Raw genomic sequence first — 21029 nt, forward strand, 5'->3', positions numbered from 1 at the left:
TTCCTCCTTGACTCCAGCGGAGGGCTGGAAAGCAAGCCTGGGACAGGGTTTCAGGTCAGGGCTGCTTACTGCGGGCCTCATGGACCATGGCCTGGAACACTTGCTCTAAGAAAATCCTTCATGGTTTTTCAAACTACCTCAATCATGGTACTCTCACACCCACACCCTCCTGCCAAAGATTAAGTGTGGAGATGAGATTTGCCCTTGACTAGACCCTGCCCACAGTAATCCCCCACAGCCCCCGCCTCCCCCCAGGCGGCTGTCCACACCAGCCACACCTGTCTGGCCTGCTTCCCATCCCCTCTCTGTGCCCCCTGGGACCCACATTCCTCCGGCCCTGTGTGCTTCCTCACCAACAGTGACTCAGTTTATTACCAAACCCAACGTTTATTGAGAACAAAGGAAACCAGTTAGCATAGAGGCCCAATTTCAATTCATCAAACTTAAGCTGAGGATGGGGGTGGGGGGTGGCCTGCCCTGAAGTCACCCTCCCAGGGAGGAACCAGCTCTGGGAGAGAGGGGCTGTCAGACCTCCAGGGCCTGGCTGGGATCTCTGGCTGAGGAATGTGTGAAGGGGCGGGGGAGAGAAGATGGTAGCACCCTCAGGTGTGGACTGTGAGCAGCAAGGGCAGAGGTGGCTGCTGAGCAGGTGGCCATGGGGTGGGGTGTGTGGTCCACTCTCAGGGGTTGACAGGGGGCAGGGAGCTGAGCTCAGGCAGCAGCTCCGGGTGGGGGTCCAGGCGGGCCAGGCGGCTCTGCTCCAGGGCAATGGCCTCAGCTGAGTGCTTGCACTTCTCAGAACCACACTGACAGGTAAAATATTTGCTTTTGATGTCCCAGAAGCGGTCACCATAGTCGAACCTGTCAGAGGAGCACAAGAGGTCTGTGGGACCCAGCCCCACTCCAAAGCACCCAGCCCATGGGCTCTAAGCCCTCCCACGTTCTATGTACCTGTGCACCAGCACTGCCTCGTAGGTTGGTGGAAATGAAGACTCTCAGGCCCCATCCCAAACCTACTGAACCAAAATCTGTGAGGCTCAGGACTGTCTACAGTGGAGAAGCTCTGCTCTAACCCACACATGGGAACCGGGCACTCTCCAGCCTTCTGTTTTGGTCCTAGGCTTGCTGCATCTCCCACATCCCTGGCCGAGCCCCAGGACACCTCACCCCAGCTCCTCCCCAGTCCGGATGTCTCGGGAACTGAAGAAGGCAATGCGTGGAAATCTCAGGTCTTGGTGTAACATGAAGACACGGACAGGGATGATGTTGGGGTCACACAAGTGGTTGATGAAGCGGCTGATGTTGCCATAGTAACGGGCATCGATGCAGTACACCTCTCCATCCTGAGGGAACGGTGTCACTCATCACGTCGAACACTACCCTGCTGGCCTGACCAAACTCCCCACCCCTGGCCATCCAGCCCCTCCTCCCCAGGTTTCCATCCTTTGACTGGGGAGGGACAGAGGGGGTCTCTGCCCACCTTGTTGTCTAAGTCGAAGAGATAAGAATCATCCTCCCTCACGTCAGCCTCAGCATCAGAGATCAGCTCTCCGACATACCTGTTGAGCAGGGGTTACTGGGAGCAGGCTCCAGGCCCTGTCTCTCCTCACCACCCCATGAATCCTCTTCCACAGCTGTCCCAGTCACTGTCTGTGAATCTCACAGATCAACGCTGCTGGGGTGGGTGACCCAAGGCACAGTGGGCCTGGAGGACAATGGACATTATCTGGAAGTGGGTGTGTGTTGGGACAGGCCTGAATGGTCTCTTAAATTGGCAAATGGGGCTGAAGGGCAGTTTTTTTTAAAGGCCAAAGGAGATCTAGATTAAGTTTGAAGGCCATGGAATAAAAAGCTGGAGGTCAGGAAGAGGTTACAGATGCTGGGAAGAGAAAGAGCTGATGGATGGAGAGGCCCCTGGGGTAACCAGAAAGGTAGCTATTTATCACCTCCATTTTGCAGACAGAAAAAAAAAAATGAGGCTCAAAGAGATTGTTACTTGGCCAAGGACACCCAATGGCAGAGTGGGGCTCAACCCAGGTCTGTCTGTCTCCAGCTGGGAAAGGCAGGGGAGAGGGAGGAAGACACGGGCCCTGTGGTCTGGGCAGAGCAGAGGCTTGGAGGATGGGGGTCAGAGGAGGCTGGCTGGAGTAGGGGCAGCAAAAAGAGGTGGGACCCAACAGGGAGGAGAGCAGGGAAGGGGGCCTGGGAGTCAGCTGTGGCACTGCACCCAGCCCCTCGCCCCCAGGAGCCAAAGTATGCCCCCCCCCCCCCACCGCCAACTCACTCGCAGATGAAAGTCCCCTGGGGAATGGTCTGCAGGGCGCGGACCCCCCAGCCCATCTTGGCTGTTCGGTAGAGCTGCAGTCGCACCCTGGGGGTAGGGGAGAGGGTGATATTGGGTGGAGTGACTTGGAAGCGCCCCATGGGAGGGAAGAGATAAGGGGTGAGGGTGGGCTGCAGCGGGGACCTCACTTGATGCCACTCTGTACTACCCGGTTCTTGCAGTTTCTCCAGCAGGAGCATGCCTGGTTACACTCGAAAATCAGCGGGGGCTCTATCTTGTTAAATTCCTGAAGCAGCCGCCCATCCTGGGATCAAGGGAGGGGAGGACAACGGTTTCTTATGGTGCCCACTTCAGCTGCCCAGGGCTCCCAAGACTTCACAGAAAAATCCACCGCTGACCCCAACCCAGAGACAGGGAGGACAGGCTGGGGGAGGCCACATATGCTCTGAGTTCAGGGAACAGGAAGCACACAATCATTGCCCTTGATTTGCATAAACCTGGGCCAGGCCCATCTCTGTCCTGGCAACATCCTAGGAAACCCAGGTCTCACCCTGCTCTCTCTGCCACTTCCCCAACAGGGTGGGAGGTGAGGGACAAGGTCACAGGAAGCTGGTGTCAGAGGCCAGCTCCTCCAAAGGAGTGGATAAGCATGTGGCCAAAGCGAGGGCACGTACCTTGTCATACCAGCAGCGAATGCTGAGCTGGCCACACAGGCAGTTGGAGCTGGAGCAGTCATCCACACACGTGCAGTGCTGGGGCAGGAGGCAGGGTCAGCTCATCCTCCCCCAGAATGAGCCCCCCAGCTTCTAGGGCTCCCTGCTCCCTAACAGCTATCTTTTCTCTAGGGTCCACACTGTCCGGCAGTGATAGTGATGGTCTCAGGGTGAGGGGGAATCAAGATATTGCCGATGGGGGTGTCTCCAGGGCTACCGTGAGCCCAGGGGATACCTTCACGTGTCCTAGAAGAAGGACCCTTCCCCAGGTGGACGCAGGCCCACACCGGAGCTCCTTTTCAGCCCCACCACCTTGGCCAGGTACTCTTGGCCCACATCTTGCCCAGCTGTACTGGGCGGCTCTGGGTGTCCCTCTGGCAGGGCCCAGGCCCCGCACTCACCTGCAGGTGGGTGATGTTGCGGTCGATGTTCATGGTGGACGTCTCGCAGTTCTCCGAGATGTACTTGTAATCCTCCGGGCAGGGCTCCCCATCCACGCCGTTGACACAGGGAATGGGCACATTCTCGTAGCCCCGAGCCACGTCCCTGGCAGGAGGAGAGATGGAGCTGGGTGGCCAGAGCATGGGGTGAGGGCTCCCCTAGGTGCAAGGAGAGAGTAGTGGGAGGGAAGAGGGTGGTTCTGGCGGTTCCTCAGGGCATGGGGAATAAAGTTCCCAGATGAAATGCAGAATACGCCATTAAATTTGAATTTCAGACAAACAAGAAATAATTTTTTAGTATAACTGTGTCCCAAATACTGCCTGGGACACACACTAAAAGAGTATGCACTGTTCATCTGAAATTCTAGTGTAACTGGGTGTTCTCTATTTTTATTTGCTGTATCAGGCAGCCTTAGCTGATGAGTGTGTGTTGGGGAGCAGGGGGTGGTTCTGGGGACCCAGTGGGGTGTGGGGCGGGGCTGGGGGATGTCCTGAGGGTTCAGCAGGGCCTGGGGAAGGGCAGGAGGTGGTTGTGGGTGTGGGGAGAGCACCGCTCACCGGCAGATGATCTTCTCAGTGCGGATGGCCCTGTTCCCCACCCCTAGCCGCAGCTTGCGGTTGAGCTGGAGCGCAAACCACACGTCAGAGCGCTCAGGAGTCAGGTCCCATGCGGTGTCCCCCTCCTTGTTCCGCAGCTCGGGGTTCGCACCACGTGACAGGAACAACCTGGGAGAGGACAGAAGCCCATGGGGTCCGGGGCCGTGAAGGGGGCAGAGGGGCGTCCAGGTGTGTGTAGGGGACAGGGGGCTCACAGCACGCAGTCGTGATAGCTCTCCCGGGCTGCGATGTGCAGGGGCGTGTCCCCGTGGTAGTTGACAGCGTGCAGGTCGCAGCGGGCGTTCAGGAGGACCTCAGCGATGGCGGCGCTGCCGGTGAAGGAGGCCCAGTGCAGGCAGATGTTCTCCTCCTGTGGAGGTGGGAGGGGAGAGGTGGCCCAGGCAGGGAGTCCTGGAACGCAGCCTGCACCTTGCTCAGGGGCTCGGGGTGGTCACCACCTCCCCCATCCCGACCAAAACTCTCACTTACGTTGTCTGTGAGGGTGACGTCGGCACCCCGGGTCAGCAGCATGCGGATCACCTCGATGTGTTTGTGCTCTGCGGCCCAGATGATGGGCGTCCACCCCCCACTGTCCTGTGGGTGGGAAGGGAAGGAGGTAGGGGCTCGGGCGGCAGCTCCGGCCCTTCTCACCCAAGCAGCAGGTGGTCAAGAGCACAGGCTCTGGAGCTAGACTCCGAGCCTGAATCCCAGCCCCACCACTCACAGGCTGCAGGGACTTGGGCAAGTCATTTACCATCGCTGGGTCTTAGTTTTCCCATTTATAAAATGAAACTAATACTGTCTACTGCTCAAGGCTGTGAAGTAATTTTTCTCATTCTAAAAAAATAGGTATTTCCTAGGTCTGCCCACTCAAAAGCCCTAGAAGCAGAGACCCAACAGCAACAACCACCCTAGGAACACAAACTGTAGTCTGAAAAATACTTCCCACTTAAAGGAACCAGAGTTTCTTAGAGAAATGATTGATTCTGAGTCCGGGGCAGGATATGCACTGAAAAGGATGCTCTCAAAGGCTACCGGGTCATATCAAAAGCCATAGGAGCCAACTTCAAGGAGCTTCTCTTGGACAAAGGATGGAACAATTCAAAGAGCAAGAAAAATGCATACCAAAACACATCTAACATGTGAAAAACTAAGAGCTAATAAAGAATCTCACTGGACAGCTCCAGAGATTAAGGCAGCAACTTGTTGTTTTGAAAACAGATAAACAGAAAGAAAAAAGAAACAAAAATCAGTGAAGAGAAATACAAGTAACGAAGGAAAAAGAGATGGGACAGACCAGAATAGCGTGAAATGCAGGGAAAGCGTCAACAGTCAGATGAAAGAGAAAGGGGACCCGAAACTCCAGGCTGAGCCAAGGACCCCAAGGGCTGAGCCTGAGGCCAGGCTGCTGACCTGGGCGTTGACGTCCACCTGTCCCGTGCTGAGCAGCAGACTGACCATCTCCAGATTCCCAATTTTGGCTGCGTGGTGGAGGCAGGTGGAGCCATCTTCCTCCTGAGGGAGATGCGGACAGGTGAGTCCTCTGGCTGGCACCTCAAGCCCAATCCTTGAGCCTGGGCGCCCGCCCGCCCGGCTGCCCACCTTGCTGTAGACGCAGCCGCCACGCTGTACCATGTAGCGCGCCACCTCCAGGTGGTTGTTCACCACGGCCTCCATCAGCGGCGTCCGCTGCTGCTTGTCCACTGCGTTGATGTTGGCTCCAGCCTGCAAGGACGGGGCACGTGGGCTGGCACCAGGGAGGGCCTGGGTTGGGGAGGGGGTCCAAGGCCCTGATCAATGAGGCGGAGGGCCGGGCCTGCACTGACCTGCAGCAGCACGTGGCAGATCTCCACGGAGCCCTTCTGGGCAGCCGCGTGCAGGGGCGTGCGCTTGCTCTGCTGGTCGCTCTGGAAGTTGGGGTCCAGGTTGTCCACTGTGGGGAGAGCCCGCCACACCGGGAGAGGGAGGGACAAGTAGTAAGTGAGCTAGGGAAGGGTGGCACCTCCTCCAGGAAGGCTTCTCAGGGTCCCAACCTAGGTCAGGGACCCCTCCTGAACCTTCTCTGTGCTCACTTCCACCACAGCACTTCTCAAAGAGTAGGAAGTTAAAGAGTACCAGTTCTGCCTGAATTCAAACCAGCCCTGCCCCTGCCTCTTAGTTCCACTGTGCACTGGGCAAGGGAGTTAACCTCTCTGGGCCTCTGCTGGGAGACTTATGTGGGTGGACCTACACGAGCACTCAGAACAGTACCCAGAGCCTCTGTGCTCATCGCTACCACAGTCCCCATCACCACGGGTTATTTGTGTATCTGTGTCCCCCACGCCACTGAGTCCTTTGGGGCAAGGATGACATCTTCACTGCTGTGCTCCTGGCCCTGAGCCCAGTGGCTGGTATATAATCGGTGTTCAGTCAAGGTCTGCTGAACAAGGAGCAGAGTACTCACACAGCATCAGGATCACCTTCTGCAGCTCCCCCTGCTTCACTGACAGGTACAACTGCCGGGGGTGGAAACGAAGTTTCTTCCGCCTGCCGTGGTGAGGGAAGGGGTGGGCTCCTCAGATTCAAGCATCAGGCCCAACCCCTGCAGATACACATCTCCAGCCCCAGTCCTAGGTGCAGTGCCCTAGAGCGACCCCTACACACCTCTCCGACTCCTGGATGACCAGGGCCTTTTCCAGGGCCTCCCGGCCTGGCCCAGGTGGCAGCCCCACAGCTGAGAGGCAGCCCCCATTGGGCAGGGTTAGGGAGGGCCCCGAGCTGTCGATGGTGTCAGCCAGGGGGTCACAGGGTGGACGCCGGGGCTCCCCATGCCCTCGCATCCGGGCGCTGTGGGAGAAGGTGTGGATGTCTAGGGGAGAAGGGGAGAGAGCAGAGAACAGACACAAGGGAAGGGCGAGGCCAGTACCTGGGCTGGGAAGTGTCTGCTCTCCCAGGGGCATCCTGGGCCAGGGGCGGTGGGGCAGGGGCTGCAGCGCCAGCTGGTGGGGTCACCCCATCCCCCCGGGGGATGGTCACCTCCTGGGCCTCAGATGCATCCTCCCCGCAGTGGGGACAGAAGACCATCCCGTTCAGCTGGGACACACAGGCCTTGTGGAAGCGGTGGGCCACACGGAAGTCGGGGTGGCACTCCAGGAAGGTGCCCTGGGGGCAGGGAAACAATGTGGTCCGGCTCCGGGAGCCCCCGCCCCTGTGAGGCACGCTGCCTGTCTGCCCCACTGGTCACTCACCGCTGTACAGAAATAGCCACAGCCTGGGCAGCAGTGGTGTTTGACCATACGGGCACGGTGTGTCTCACAGAGCACCATGAGTGCCACACGGCTTGATGGTCTCATGGTCTCCCGCTTGAGGATTGCAGCATTGCAGCCCGACAGCTGTACGCAGTGAGGACAGGGGAGAAAAGGTGAGGCCGGGGCCTGGGGCTGGATCCCTGGTGTCTCACCTACCAGCCCTCAGGCCCACCTCTCCATCCACACTCTCTGTGGCCATGCACTTGTGCCCCGCTCTCTCGCTGATGCGGTCTATCTTGGGTGCCTCCATGCGACAGCTGCAGAGGGGCAACTCCTCAAATCCGCGCTCTGTCTCCAGCGAAGACGTGTCATTGGACACCCCTTGGATGGAGGAAAAATCTAGCTGAGGGAGGCCCAGCCCCTCACTCACCGGGACCCCCTTTGGGGCCTTTCACCCCCACCTTCACTTTCCCTCCATGCTCCAGAACCCCCAGAGTCTGGCCATGGACACCCCGGCTTCAGCGGGGTCCCCCTCCTCCCCATTCCCTCCAGCCCCGAGGGCGCCCCCTAGTGGCTCCCTATCCCAGCAATTCGCAATTACCAGCGTGGTTGGGGGAGAGGGTCCCCTCGCTGGGCAGCTCCAGGGACCCCAGAGGGACCTCCATGTACTCACTGGGGCCTGAGGAGCCCACACCATTCACTCCTGACACAGAGACAGAGAGAGTGAGAGTGCGAGCTCACAGGTGCCTGGACGCGTGGGTACATGCGGGTGTGCATGCTGAGCGTGTGTGTCCATGCATGCTTTCTGGGGGCTGGGAAGGGGCTGGAGGAGGAGACCCAAAGCAAGGGAGCCTCCTCACCTCGTGGCTCCTTGGCCCTTGGAGGCTCCCGCTTCCGCCTTTTCCGTGACGGCTTCACCCATGGGCTGTCCTTCCGCCACTTCTTCTTGGCTTTGCGCCGGCCACTGGAACCACTCTAGGGAGGAGGAAAAGAGTTAGCGAGCCTGGCCCCCAGCCCACAACCCGCTCCTCTGAGGACTCAGGCCTCAGGCCCTGCAGCCCCCATCCCTCTGGGAATACCAGCCTCCAGCTCCTACCCTGTCAGACTGGTTGCCTGACTCTTCATCTTCCTCTTCTTCTTCTTCTTCCTCCTCCTCCTCCTCTTCCTCTTCCTCCTCCTCCTCTTCCTCCTCTTCCTCACTCAGTTGTTCAGCCAGAGCTTCAACCTCAGACTGAGAGAGAGGCAAAACAGTGCTCTCAGAAATAGTGACCCACAGGCCACAGCTCTCTTCTGTGGGAACTTGGGAGAGAGGCAGAGCAGGACACAGAGGATGAGGGGGAATCAAGAAAACAACAGCAGCTCCCCAAGGATGGCTCCCTGGTGGAGGTAAGTGGGGGCAGGAAAAGCGAGGAAGGGGTTTGATAAAGAGAGGCGGTGTAGAATATTAAATGGTATTGAAAAATAAGCTGCCATGGTTACATGCAACAACACGTATGAGTCTTGGCAACATGTTAAGGAAAAAAAAAGGGTAAGTTCCTAATGACAAAAGTATAGTACAGTGTTCTTTATGAAGTTTGTAAATAGGCAAAACTAAAAACACTAAATGAATTTGTAGCTACTCACTACTATATATAAAATACATAAATCAACAAGGTCCTACTGTACAGCATGGGGAACTCTATTCAATACCTTGTAATTGCCTATAATGAAAAAGAACATATATGTACAGATGAATCACTATGCTGTACACCAGAAATTAATACAACATTGTAAATCAACTATACTTCATAAAAAAATAAGGCAAGCAAGTAAAATTTCAGAAGAGAACAACAAAACAATCCACAGTAGATGAAAAACTAATCAGAAACTTTACAATGAGGATCAGGCTGACATCTCCTGAATCCACTGATCAATCTTAACTTCACTAATAAAAGACCAGATGTTCTAAACCTGATGTGATGCAACACTTGTACCAGCTATCAAGTCTTACCAAATTGAAAAAAAAAAAAAAAAGGCATCTGAAGCTGATCACACTTTTGGATCTATCAGTCTGTAAGGAACATTGGGTAGAGTTATGTGTCAATCCCCACCCAAGCAGCCAACTCCCAATTATGAATTCTGTAGGACAACTGACTTGGTTTCTTCAACAAATAAATAGCAAGAATGTTTTTTTTTTAGAAGACAGGGAACCTATACATCAAGAGAGACCTAAGACAAATAATCAAATCAAGGCGTGGATCTAACTCGAATCAGGACACACAAAACCCGTTTATGAAACAACTGAAGAAATGTTAAGACTGACTAGTAGCAAGGTGATAGTATTAAGGAATCATTTGTAAATTTTTTTAGGTGTGAAAAGAGTAATGCAGTGATGTTAAAAAAACAGAAAGGGGTCTTATGTTTTGAGATACATATTGGAGTATTTCTAGATAAAATGATATGGTGTTTGGGATTTGCTTTGAAACAATCCAGTAGGTATGGGTGCACTAGGGGAGGAACAGCTGAGATGAGCTGTGTATTGATAATCCTTGGAGCTGGGGTGATAGGCTCCCTGGGGGCTATCTATTCTATTTTTGTTATATTTGAAAGTTACCACAATAAAACAAATGAAAAGCAAAACAAGTAAGACCAAGCATTACGTTGCACAGGCAAACATATATGTGAAATAAAGCCAAATAATGAGCAAAGGAATAAACAAGTAAACAACAAATAAACCATAAAATGGGACGTTAAACCCTCAGTCCAGGACGGTGACTACCACTGTGGAGAGGGGCACAGGGATGGAATGAGGTAGGGCACACAGTGGAAATAAGTTATAGACAGGGTGGGGCAGTGAATTAGTGGGTGTTCAGAAAAGGAAAGAGAAAAAAGGGGGGCAGGAAGGACTGGAGAGCCAGCCCTGGGCATGGGGGAGTGCTGGCTGGGAGGGCCGTCGGCCCCCTCTCACCTTGCTGTCAGAGTCCACCCGTTCATCCACAGAGTAGGAATCATAGTACAGGCTGAAGTCATCCCCCACCACTGTCTCCCACTCCTCCAGGGACCCGGGGTCCCCTTTCTCCAGGGTCATGTCTCCTGAACCCCGGGCAGAACCCAACTCCTCCGACTAGAAAAAGTGAAAAAAAAAAAAAAAAAAAAGGAAACTGCTGGCATTCCCTCCCTAACCCTCCATTTCCCTTGAGGGTGAGATGGAGCCCCAGCTCCTGGGGTCCCTGGGAGCAGCCCCCCAGGTGGAGAGGCCCTCTTCCCAGCCTCTCCTGGCTCACCAGACCACCACCTGAGTTAAGCTTCCTTCTTTTGGCCACATCTGGAAGGAGAGAAAGAGGAGTCAGGCCTGTATTCTAAACCCTCAGGACAGGCCATATCAAGGCACAGGTAGGTGGGGGGTGGGACTGACCTGAGGTCACCTTCCCCAGCGAGTGCACGTCATCACTCATACGGAAATGCTGCACTTCAGGGGGCCGCTTCTCAGGGACTGGGGGCTGGGGGCCAAGAGGGAGTACATTTAGGGTCAGGGAGCATCTATGGTTCTGCCTGGATTAGCCTAGAGCCCCAGGTAGGAATGGGATGGTGAGCCACACCCTCAAAAATGCCATCAGAAGCTCCGTGGCAATAACAAGAACAGTTTCCCCAAGAGGAAGTGTGTTGAGCACATCCCACATCTAATGCTTGCTGAACTCTCTGAGCACACCGCAGCAGGCCTTTTCTCCCCATTTCCCAGATGAGAAAACAAAGGTTAAGGCCTTGACCAAAGCTACCCAAACCATACTTAGAACAACATGATACCAAGAGCCCTAAAAACACTGTTGTAAAGCTTCTGAGATTCTGGGTCCCTTGTCATTTCCCTATGTCATTTCTATGGCTCTCAACTCCTTCTCTATAGAGATTCACAGTCAAACCTTTAAAAGGGAGGAGGGGGCAGTTTCACAGAAGGGAGGGAGAAGGGAGGAGGGTATAGCTCAGTGGCAGAGTGCATGCTTTGTGTGCATGAGGTCCTGGGTTCAACCCCCAGTACTTTGATTAAAAATAAATAAACCGACTGCTCCGCACCAAAAAAAAAAGGGAGGGAGAAGTTCCCTTGGGGCTTGTTTTGAGGTAGAAAAGAAAAAGTGTTTGGAAGTTTCTCTACTCATTAACATAAGAGTTATTAAGACATTTACTACATGATTAACTCTTTAACATTTGTATATCTTCTACTCCTCTCTCCTTAAGAATGTAAACCCCAGGATGATAGGAACCTGTCTGCCCACAGATTAAGCCTCAGTCCACAATTTGAGACACAGTAGCCCCTCTGTAAATATGTGAAGCAGTGATTGGGTAAGAAAAGGCCCGAAGCTAAATTGTAAAAGAGCAGCCCACCAGGGATTTCTGGTTGATTACCCCGTATCTCCCACCGGCCACAACCCTGCCCCTAAGCCTCACCTGTCCATTTCCTGGTTTGGACATGGTTTTTCTGGCTCGGTGGACCTTGGGCTGCCCCTCGGGGCTGGCAGTGGCTGGAGGGGGTTCAGGCCCTGCTGCTGCTGCCCCCTGGGCCCCAGGCATACTCAGCAGCCTCATAGCCAAACTCTGGACTGATGGAGGTGATTTTCCCGCCCCTGTCATCGACATCTTGGCTCGGCTGGGACAGGTACCCCCCTTGCTGGGGGAAGACGGGAATGACTTTGTGGCATGGCCTGGAAAACAGAAGGCAGGCAGGAGGAAAGATAAGAGAAATGGCAGAGTCAGAGAAGATCCCACCTCACCCCCAGACTCTTTTGCCTCTCACCCAGCAGGATGCGGCCCCCATGGAGGTCCCCATCTCCCTCAAGATTCTCCGGTTCCTCCCCAATTAGCGGTGTGGCCCCTATAGGGGTGTCTGCCCCCTCATCGCCGACGGTGACAGTAACAGAGGCTGGGGAAGAGGGGCCAGCAGGCTCCAAGGAGTCGGGGTTGACCTTGGGCAGAATCTCCTCACTACGAGGGGTGTCCCCCAAAGAGCCATGAACTGTAATGGAAGAGAAAAAGTTCAGGGCTAAAGGCTCAGAAGATCCTGTGTTGGGGGAGGTGAAGGTCCAACCGGGCCCGGTTCTGCTGCACTCACCTTTCTCGGTGGCTCCTCTGGGCTCCTTCTCCAACACCAGCGCCCCCATCTCAGCGGGGGCCTCCCCCTGGGAGGGGACACAAGGGATAGGAGAGCTGGTCAGTACGGTAGGAAGCTGGGGGGCCCAGGACGCCTGGGCCCTGGGAAGAGAGAGTAGGCTCCGGGGCCTACCTCTTCCTCTGTGGGGGCCCCCTCTTCCGCGGCCTCGGCTGCCCGGAGGGGCCGCACGACCCCTCCCCCGGGCACGCATCAGCCCCCTCCCTCTCGGTAGACCCCTCATCTCAGGGACCGAGAAGAGAGGAGGGGGAGGGGGCGGGGCCTCCGCGCCCCGGCCCCGCCCCCTCCTCCCGGCTGCACGCGCCGCTCCCCCTTTGTCCCCCAGGCCGCGGGGACCCCGGGCACCAACCCCTCCAGCGCCCGCTGCCCCCCAGCCCGGTGGACGGCCCCTCGTGCCCCTCACGCGTGTTCCTGCGGCCCCAGCGCCCGCTGCCCACTCGGGGGCAGCCGGCGGCTGCACGCGCGCCTCCGTGCCCACTCCCCCCACCTCCCACCCCCTGGTCCCCTCATCCGCCCCCGGTGCTGGCCCTCCGGATTGCTGCAAGTCCCGCCCGGGCCCCCCGGCCCCGATGCACCCCCGGAGCATTGCACGGGCGCGCGCTTCCCCCGGGCGCGCGCGCGGGCATGCACCCGCCTCTCCCCCTCCCCTTCCGCACCTCGGCGGCCGCCGCCGCTGCAGCTCCCGCCGCCGCCGCCATCGCCGCTTGCGCGGGGGGCCGAGCCGGCGCGCGGCCGCCCCGGGTCACGTGGGCGGGGGAGGGAAGGCTAGGAGGAGCCTTAAAGGAGCCACTACGCGCTTTCTGGCTATCTTCCCTCGAGAGCGGCCTGGGAGATGGCAGTGGCCGTCCTAAGCTGGGGGCTGCAGTAGAGAATTTCTGCCATTCCTGGCCTCAGCCCAGCGGGTAGCCGAAGGCGAGGCAAGCCTTGAGCCCAGGTGTGGCTTCTCCATTCCCCACCTAGTTTTAGGTAACTACGTAGCGTCTGAGTCTCCCAGCTCTCCCAGCAGTGGCTGTATTTCCAGTGCTACCCGCGTGTGCTTCTCCTGCTGCTGGTTGCTTTCTAGTTTCTGGGTCACTAGATAGAAAGCTCGGCCTCAATTTTGGCCTCGCTTCTCTAACGAGCAAGAAGGGGGCGATGGGGATGCGCGGAGGACACCTTTAATCTTGGCTGGTTCTAGCATGCTGCTTCAATGTCCCCTGGAGCAGCGACCCCTTTTGAAAACCTGGGGCTAAATGTGTTTTCTGTTTATGCCAGACATGTTACGCCACCACAAGCACTAGGGATTCAGGTAAGCCCCCAGAGCCCCGAGTCATTACTGTCTGGTGACAGTAAGTAACCTTTTTTTTTTTTTGGCCAAACACTCAACAAGGATAGCCAGGCACTCCGTGGGTCATAGCCCAGCCAACAGTGGAAGTATGAATATTACACCAAGACACACGACTTTGGCAGTAATAGAGTACCATCCCTTTAGGTATTACATTATGGTCAAATTTTGGATAATATCTGTATTTCACATGCAGTATTTGACACAGGCAGGTGGTTGGGATATAGGGCACCTGAGGCCAATTCAAGGCCTTCTGGGAACTGTAGTTCTTTTTGGTTAAGGATTCCAGAGTTCTCTGGGAATTGTAGTTTTCCCCATACCCTAATCTGAACAGTGGTTTTTAGCTTTCCCAAGGACATGAACCCTTTCCTCAGACCAAAAACGGGCTCAAACACAGGATCCTGCTTACAATTTTGGTGGGCACCACAATCACACCTAGAATCCCATCCCCTAGCCCTGACACTGAACTCTTCAACTAGAGGAGCAGGTTGTGTTAAAGCCTCTGCCAAACAATCATGGAACCTTGTGCTGTGAGGTATCTGCCAGTTGTTCAGGATGTAGAACTGGGGAGGGGGGGGTTCTCTGGCCAGAGGAACCCCCTTGTCACATTCCCCTGTCAAGGCTCCTTCAGGCATGGGCCTGCATGAGTTGTGACCTTGGGGTACTTCGCAAATGGCACCAGAGGGTGAAGTGGGACAGTCATTTACACACAGTTGCCAGACAAAGTATAAAGAAAAAAAAGTTTTGTTTTTTTTTTTATTTTGTGGAAAACAAAAGCAGAAAAACTAAAACCCCAAACTCCAGAAAAAATCCTAAAAAATACGTTTTGTTTTCTTAAAAAATACTGTATAAGTCTCTACTCCTTTCCCTCCCCCTCAACAGCCCTTCTTGTGTCCTCTCATCTAAGTGCCCTACCCCCCCACCCCCACCACTATTCGTAGTTCTTGCTATTGTACCCCGCTTCCCAATATCTACCCAGGATGCTCACCCCCATGTTCTCTTACCTGCCACCTTACTTTGTTCTCCCTACAATTTTGATGAGCCTTGTACCCACAGTCCCATTCCCCCAGCATGCAAGAACTGTCTCCCCCTTCCTTTTCTGGAATTCAATAATCCTTCCCCCTACCGTTCCCTCTCCCAAGGATCTATTCTAAGCAGGAGCACTTAAACTGCCTCCTGCCAAATCCCCTCCCACTTCCCACCCACCCACCCCCTACCTCAAGAAATGTCAGAACCTCTTCCTGGACAGACTTAGTCAGCCAGAAATAAAACATTTTCCAGCCTTTTCCCCTCCTCATCCCATAGGCCCCTTTCCCTCCCTCCACGTATCCATGCACCTCTAAGAGAAGAAAATCTTTCTTTGGGACCCCCTATTCCCTTGGCCTTCTCAAAGAACCCTCTTCCTCTCCATCCTTTTCTTCTGAAGAGGCAGAGTCTTCTAAGGAATCTTCGGCCTCTCCCTCAGGATGTGTGTGTCTGCTCAGGCTCCTCACCGTACCTGTCTGCCCCCGACCCCCCACCCCCTATTCTCCTGGGCCAGGGATCCCCTTTTCCACCTAGCCCAGGGATCCAGTGCCTGCCCCGCTAATGCTAGCGAATGAGGACGTTGATTTCAGCCACACTGGCCTCCAGCACGTTCTCGGCCGTGGTCTTGCCGTGCTGCTCCTTGAGGTGCCGCCTAATGGCAGGCTTGTGAGCGAAGCGCACGTCGCAGTAGGAGCAGCGATAGGGCCTCGCTCCAGAGTGGAGGTTGAGGTGGTCGTGCAGCGTGGACTTCTGCGTGAAGCACTTGCCGCAGATGCCACACGAGTGCGACTTGACGCCACGGTGCACGTTCATGTGGCGGTTGAGGTTGCTGCTGTGGTTGAACTGCTTGCCGCAGCGCGGGCACATGAAGATGAAGTGCTGTGCTCGCATATGGAAGACCAGCTTCTCCACGCCCTGGAACACTTCCGGGCACTTGGTGCACTTGATGTTCTTTAGGGGATTTCCACTGGAAAAGCCTCCGGGCAGGGGTCCCCGGCTGCCCCCCGCCCCCAGGCTGCCCCCCGCCCCCCGGGCAGCCATGGCCACCGCTGCTGCTTCCACCAGACCTGAGGTGGCCCCCACACTGGCCCGGCCTCCGGGGATCAACAGCAGGCCCTCCCCTTCCGCGTCCTCGGACAGGCTGTAGCAGGCTTTCACCACGCCCTGTGGTGGGGCCACGGTGCTGGGGGGCACGCTGCTCTGGGCCAGCTCCCCAAGGTGGCTGCCCACAGAGCCTCCGATGCCCAGACCTCCTCCCAGGCCTCCGGGAGGTTTGAGCCGGTGTGCCACCTCCAGGGCTGACTCCACCTTGACAATGCAGATATCAGACACGTCCTCGTCCTCGTCCTCATCCTCTTCCTCGGCCTTCAGCTCCAGGTCCTCATCCAGCGGGAACTCTAGCTTTACAGGCCTCAGGAGTGGAGGGGGAAGAGGGGGTGGAGGTGGGGGTTTGGGGGCTGGCTTTGGGGTCCTGGCAGGAGGGAGGAGGGATTTGGTGGCACTGACACTGCTCACAAGGCTGGCATCGCTGACCCCATCCTCTTTGAGGCCTATTTTGGGCTCGATGAACTGGCTGAGGGCGTTCCGGCATTTCTCCACCACGTGCTCCATCTGCAGGTAGGAGGCTGCCGTCAGGTAGTTAACGATGTCTCTGACAGCGAATTCCAGGGCTCCCGTGTAGCAAGAGAGAAGCAGGTCAGCCACTATGCGCGCACTGTGCATCAGCGAGACCTGCAGCTCAGAGCTGGGGTTCAGCAGGAACTGGTCCCGCAGGAACGGCGAGCAGGCGGCCAGGATGACCTTGTGGCCGCGGAACTTGAGGCTGTCGGCCACAATGGTCACGTCGCAGAACCGCTCCTCTGCGCGGAGCTGGTTCATGTTCCGCAGCGTAGCGGCCTCGTGGCCAGGCAGCTGGAAGCGCAGGACTTCCACCCCAGAGGCCATTGTGGCGGGGGTGGGCAACCCTGGTTGGGAAGGAAACCGGTCAGAGACAAAGGTCTCTGGCTTTCCTAAGCCAAGGCTCCAAGCCTCGCACCCCCATTCTTGCCTGGCCCTCCAGCATCAGAGCACCAAGTCTTTAAGCCTCTTCCTCAGTTTCCCCAGCCCCCGGGGAGGCGCTGTCCCTCGGAGAAGAGGGAGGCGTGGTTCCCGGGGGCGGGGCAGCGGCGTCCGCACTCCCCGGCTCCACCGCCCGCGAGGATGGGGCGAGCCCGCGCGCCCACGGGGGAAGATCGGAAAAAAGGAGAGCAGAGGCCTGGGGCTCTAGGGTGGCCCGGGTTGCAGCCTCTTCTCACCCCGCCCCCTTTACCCGCTGCCTCATCCCTCCGCCCCCCCTTGCACGTTTGCACGCGCCTTTCACGTCCTCCCCCCGCCGGCTGCACGCATCGTGCACGCCCCCCCCACGTTCAGAACTCCGTGGCACGCCCCCCCCGCCCCACGACCCTGAGTGCACGCGCCTCTCACCTGGCCCGGTTCCGCGCGGTTTTTTTCCCCCCCAATTTCCCCCACCCCCCCGGGGTCGACTGCGCCCCCACACACGGGCAGGGCCTGGGCAGCGCGCAGGCGCGGGGGTGCACGGGGCGCGCGCGCGCGCGCGGGGCTGGCTCCGCGTGGGCGTAAGGGGGGAGGGGCGGGGGCGGCTTGTGCCGTGTGTTCCAGGCCCCGCGCGCGGCGGCGTCGGCTAGAACTCAGAGAGAAGGAAAAGGGGAGGGAATTAAAGGAGCAGGATTCCCCCTTTCCCGACCCCCCTTTCTTCACCAGCCCCCCCACACGGTTAAAGGGCCGGACGGCCTGGCCTCCCCTTTGGCCGCTATTATTTGTCCGCCAGAGCGGAAATACGTTCCGCACCCCCCCCTCTTTCTGGCTCCCCCTCCTCTGTGCCTCCGGGCCCCGCGGCTGGTCTGCGCGTGCGTGCCAAATGCCGCGCGGAGGCCCGCTCGGCTCGGGCCCGCCCCCCGCTCCCGGCGGCCCGCGGCGCAGCCCGCTCTGCGCCCCGCAAGGCGCGCCCCCGCCCCCTGCGCTCCCAGCCTGCCTGGCTTCCCGCGGGCGGCGCTGCCACCTGCTCATAGGAGGTGGTGCGGCTCTGACCCAGCTGTGCGGAGCGGGGCCCGGGTTGCAACCCCCGCCCTTCCCGGGGTCCCAGAGCACCCGAGACTATCGGGGATGTTGGTTGCTGTTGCCCATGTCTGCATCCCCTGTTCACAGTTCCTCCAGCCACACTTCCAGACTTTTCCAGGCCTTCTGAAGCTACTAACCACCCCAGCACTCCTGTCCTAAAAGATATTTAACTTCCTACAAGGCCAAACAATCCAGTGTCGTTAACTTCCTCTGTCTCAAAAATCTTGTGAAATCACACCCGTCCTGCCTTTGCCAACATTCTCAAAATTGATCCCAATTTTTTGCCAAGGCAAAAACCCTCGTACTGTCGATGACCTTGACCATTTCACCCCACTGTACAATTAGCCCTAGTACTAATTGTTCTAATTATGTGAATATTTACATTAATAAGATTCTACTATCTTTAATCTTTCCAACCGCAACCGTCCTTCCCATCCCTGCCCCTCCACCAGATTCACAAGGTCAAAGCTCCACCACCCTCAGTTCTGCACCTTTGCTTTCTTTGTCACTCCCAAACTAAGCTGCAGTCTCCACAACTTCACCACAGGCTTTTATTGAAGACTGAAAGACTGGTTCCCTCTTCCTTGCATCTCTCATACATACACTCATTTCCCCACACATCCAAGTCCAGGAGAAGCTCCTGTTTCCTGCCAACTGGATTTGTTTGTTACATCCTCCAGGACACTAGAGCATTTTCCTTACATATTAATTCTGATGGAACTGCTGGTGATATAATGTGTTCAATATCTGGTTTCCCCATTAGATTGTAAACTTCTTGATTGTATGAATTATATCTTGGGTTATGTTTTGCAAATAAAAGTCATACAATAAATGACTGACTGTTGAAGTCATTTCGCTTCAATTTAGTCAGCATCCACCCATAAAAGTTTGATGCTGACTTAAACCGAATCCTGAACTCAAGGGATGCCCTTTGATGGGGGAGTGGGGGCAGTGTTCCAATGGTGCCTCTAATCTGCCTTTCTCTTTTAAGTTCTTTAACTTTTATGTCTTCACCCAGTTCTCTGTTCTAAAATCCCTCTTTGTAGAAATATCTTTGTTTTTAGGCCACATGGATTCCAGGAAGAATGTTGGCTTTTGTGTCAGACATACCTAAGCTCAAAGCCATATTCCACTACTTATGAAAAGAGGGCCCTTGGGAAATTTACTTAATTCTCTGAATCACAGCATCTTTATCTTTGAATTGGAGGCCCTGGATTCCTTACAGAGCTAATGTGGAGTTATGTGAGCCTGCATATCAGTGAGAGGTGCTGCATCAGTGAGAGCTCCTTTCTCCTTTGACTAATTGAAAAACAGACTTAAATTTTCAAAGAACTGTAACTAAAAATTCTGCTTCCCTCATTAAGACAGGTGGTCCTTGGTAGCAGGTAGAGTTGAGAGCTGGTGACTCTTTCAGGTGCCTAGCCCACCCAGTTACAGTTTTATATGGAATCAAGTTGTGGTGCACAAGGCTGACTCTTCCTGTATAGTCTGGTGAGGAGATGTTGTAGGAGTGTTTTCACATATACCCCACATAGGGATATCTAAATCCTAGGCCTTTGTCCCCCAACTTCTGCCAGTATAAAATGACAGGACTTCTTGCCCTTGGGTGGCAGGACCAACGCCTTAGCCTAGTGTCAAGAACAAATAAATTCAGGATTCTTGTAGGGTTGAGAAATAAAATCTGATTAAGGATTCAAGAAAAAATTAGGAGACAGAAGTTCTGTAGACTTACTATATGATCCAGTAATCCTACTCCTGGGCATGTATCTGGAGGGAACTCTAATTTCAAAAAGATACATGGCACCCCAATGTTCATAGCAGCACTATTTAACAATACCCAAGACATGGAAACAATCTAAATGTTCATCGACAATGACTGGATAAAGAAGTTGTGAGATATATATATATATATAATATATATATAATGGAATACTACTCAGCCATAAAAGAGAATAAAATAATGCCATTTGCAGCAATATGGATGGAACTGGAGATTGTCATTCTAAGTGGAGTAAGCCAGAAAGTGAAAGAAAAATACTATATCACTTATATGTGGAATCTAAAAAAAAAAGACACAAATGAACTTATTTACAAGACAGAAACAGACTCATAGACATAGAAAACAAACTTATGGTTACCAGGGAGGAAAGAAGGTGGGAAGGGATAAATTGGGAGTTTGAGATTTGCAGATACTAGCTACTGTGTATAAAATAGATAAACAAATTTCTTCTGTATAGCACAGGGAACTATATTCAATATCTTGTAGTAACCTATGAGGAAAAAGAATATAAAAAGAATATATGTATGTTCATATATGACTGAAACATTATGCTGTACACCAGAAATTGACACAACGTTTTCAACTGACTTTACTTCAATTAAAAAAAAAAATTAGGAGACAGAAGTTCTAGATTCTAGCCAGGTTTGAAGTCCTCAAGTCCTCAGAGGTTTCAGTATTCTCTTCAATGAAATGAAGGGATTGTCCTCTGAAGTCTTTTCCAGCCTTGTGTCTACAAAAGTTCAATCTGAAAAGGGGTGTGTGTATTTTTGTGTGTATGCTTAGGAGAAGTGGTCAAGGACTAGCTAGCTCCTGGCTTAGTGAACTGCTCTTGGTTATGGACCAAGCAGTGACCTAGTAGGAAATGTCTAAGTGGTAGAAAATCTTAGACACTTCCCCGTGGCATTCAAAGTATTTTTCGCAGCGGGTTTATTTTTGCAATTGTGCTTAGCCCAGACTGAAATAACTATATGCCTTGAGCAACCAATTGAAAAGGAGGAGGGAAGTCTGCCTGGATTTCTTAATCCATAGGCTGATAAGACTTTCTGGTATTACAACAAAATTTCCAACTTCTCATTTCTGCTTGGACCCACACTCTGCTCTGCCCTCACTGTAGAAACCCTGGTGAAAACTGCAGCCTGTTCAGACAATGGTGACAGGTGCTCACAGCTTGAGAAAAGAAACCATATGACACATTATGCTGTACACCAGAAACTGACACATTGTAACGGACTATACTTCAATTAAAAAAAAGACACCTCAAGAAAACAAAAGGCCCACACCACTCCCATCTATTTGTAAAACCACCTTTCCTAAATTCCCATCTATCTCCTGCAAAGTATCCCATTCCCCAATCTGTACATCCTCCTAGTATTTCATTTCCTCC

The 21029-nt window shown here is 54.6% G+C and overlaps 2 protein-coding genes and 1 non-coding gene across 6 annotated transcripts; 1 reads left to right on the top strand and 2 right to left on the bottom strand.

Moving 5' to 3' along the window:
• Nucleotides 1-367: 367 nt before the first annotated feature.
• EHMT2 (euchromatic histone lysine methyltransferase 2) lies at nt 368-13730 on the bottom strand. Of its 4 annotated transcripts, XM_031435025.2 has the most exons (28): nt 13055-13730; nt 12342-12408; nt 12027-12245; nt 11681-11934; nt 10656-10740; nt 10525-10565; nt 10209-10364; nt 8358-8492; nt 8122-8236; nt 7863-7964; nt 7494-7642; nt 7262-7405; nt 6940-7175; nt 6678-6860; nt 6478-6560; nt 5861-5967; nt 5637-5759; nt 5448-5549; nt 4524-4628; nt 4250-4404; nt 3996-4163; nt 3399-3543; nt 2959-3036; nt 2473-2588; nt 2285-2371; nt 1481-1559; nt 1168-1343; nt 368-861 (listed from the first exon to the last, which is right to left on the bottom strand). In XM_031435025.2, the coding sequence occupies exons 1-28, from the start codon at nt 13094-13096 to the stop codon at nt 681-683; spliced, it is 3633 nt and encodes a 1210-aa protein (XP_031290885.1). In that variant the 5' UTR covers nt 13097-13730; the 3' UTR covers nt 368-680. The 4 variants fall into 4 exon arrangements, with proteins under 4 accessions (XP_031290885.1, XP_031290886.1, XP_010976408.2 ...); XM_031435026.2 differs by lacking the exon at nt 7863-7964 and having other exon boundaries at nt 13055-13123; XM_010978106.3 differs by lacking the exon at nt 13055-13730 and having other exon boundaries at nt 12342-12626.
• Nucleotides 11207-11278, top strand: TRNAT-UGU (transfer RNA threonine (anticodon UGU)). The gene has a single exon. It is a non-coding gene; the product is annotated as a tRNA-Thr (tRNA).
• A 674-nt stretch (nt 13731-14404) lies between the features above and the next one.
• Nucleotides 14405-17481, bottom strand: ZBTB12 (zinc finger and BTB domain containing 12). Its single transcript, XM_064476329.1, has 2 exons — nt 17212-17481; nt 14405-16712 (listed from the first exon to the last, which is right to left on the bottom strand). Exon 2 carries the CDS (start codon nt 16690-16692, stop codon nt 15313-15315), a length of 1380 nt encoding a protein of 459 aa, XP_064332399.1. The 5' UTR covers nt 16693-16712; nt 17212-17481; the 3' UTR covers nt 14405-15312.
• Between the last annotated feature and the right edge of the window lie 3548 nt (nt 17482-21029).

This window comes from Camelus dromedarius, chromosome 19 (assembly GCF_036321535.1).
Source record: "Camelus dromedarius isolate mCamDro1 chromosome 19, mCamDro1.pat, whole genome shotgun sequence".
Lineage (NCBI taxonomy): Eukaryota > Metazoa > Chordata > Mammalia > Artiodactyla > Camelidae > Camelus > Camelus dromedarius.

Excerpts from the sequence above, each read along its gene's own strand:
- EHMT2 (XM_010978106.3), bottom strand. The coding sequence starts at position 12,621 with ATGAGGGGTCTACCGAGAGGGAGGGGGCTGATGCGTGCCCGGGGGAGG. Across the intron at positions 5,968-6,477 it reads GAAGGTGATCCTGATGCTGT|TGGACAACCTGGACCCCAAC; the intron begins GTGAGTACTCTG and ends CTCTCCCCACAG. Across the intron at positions 4,629-5,447 it reads AGGTGGACGTCAACGCCCAG|GACAGTGGGGGGTGGACGCC; the intron begins GTCAGCAGCCTG and ends TCCCACCCACAG.
- ZBTB12 (XM_064476329.1), bottom strand. The coding sequence starts at position 16,692 with ATGGCCTCTGGGGTGGAAGTCCTGCGCTTCCAGCTGCCTGGCCACGAG.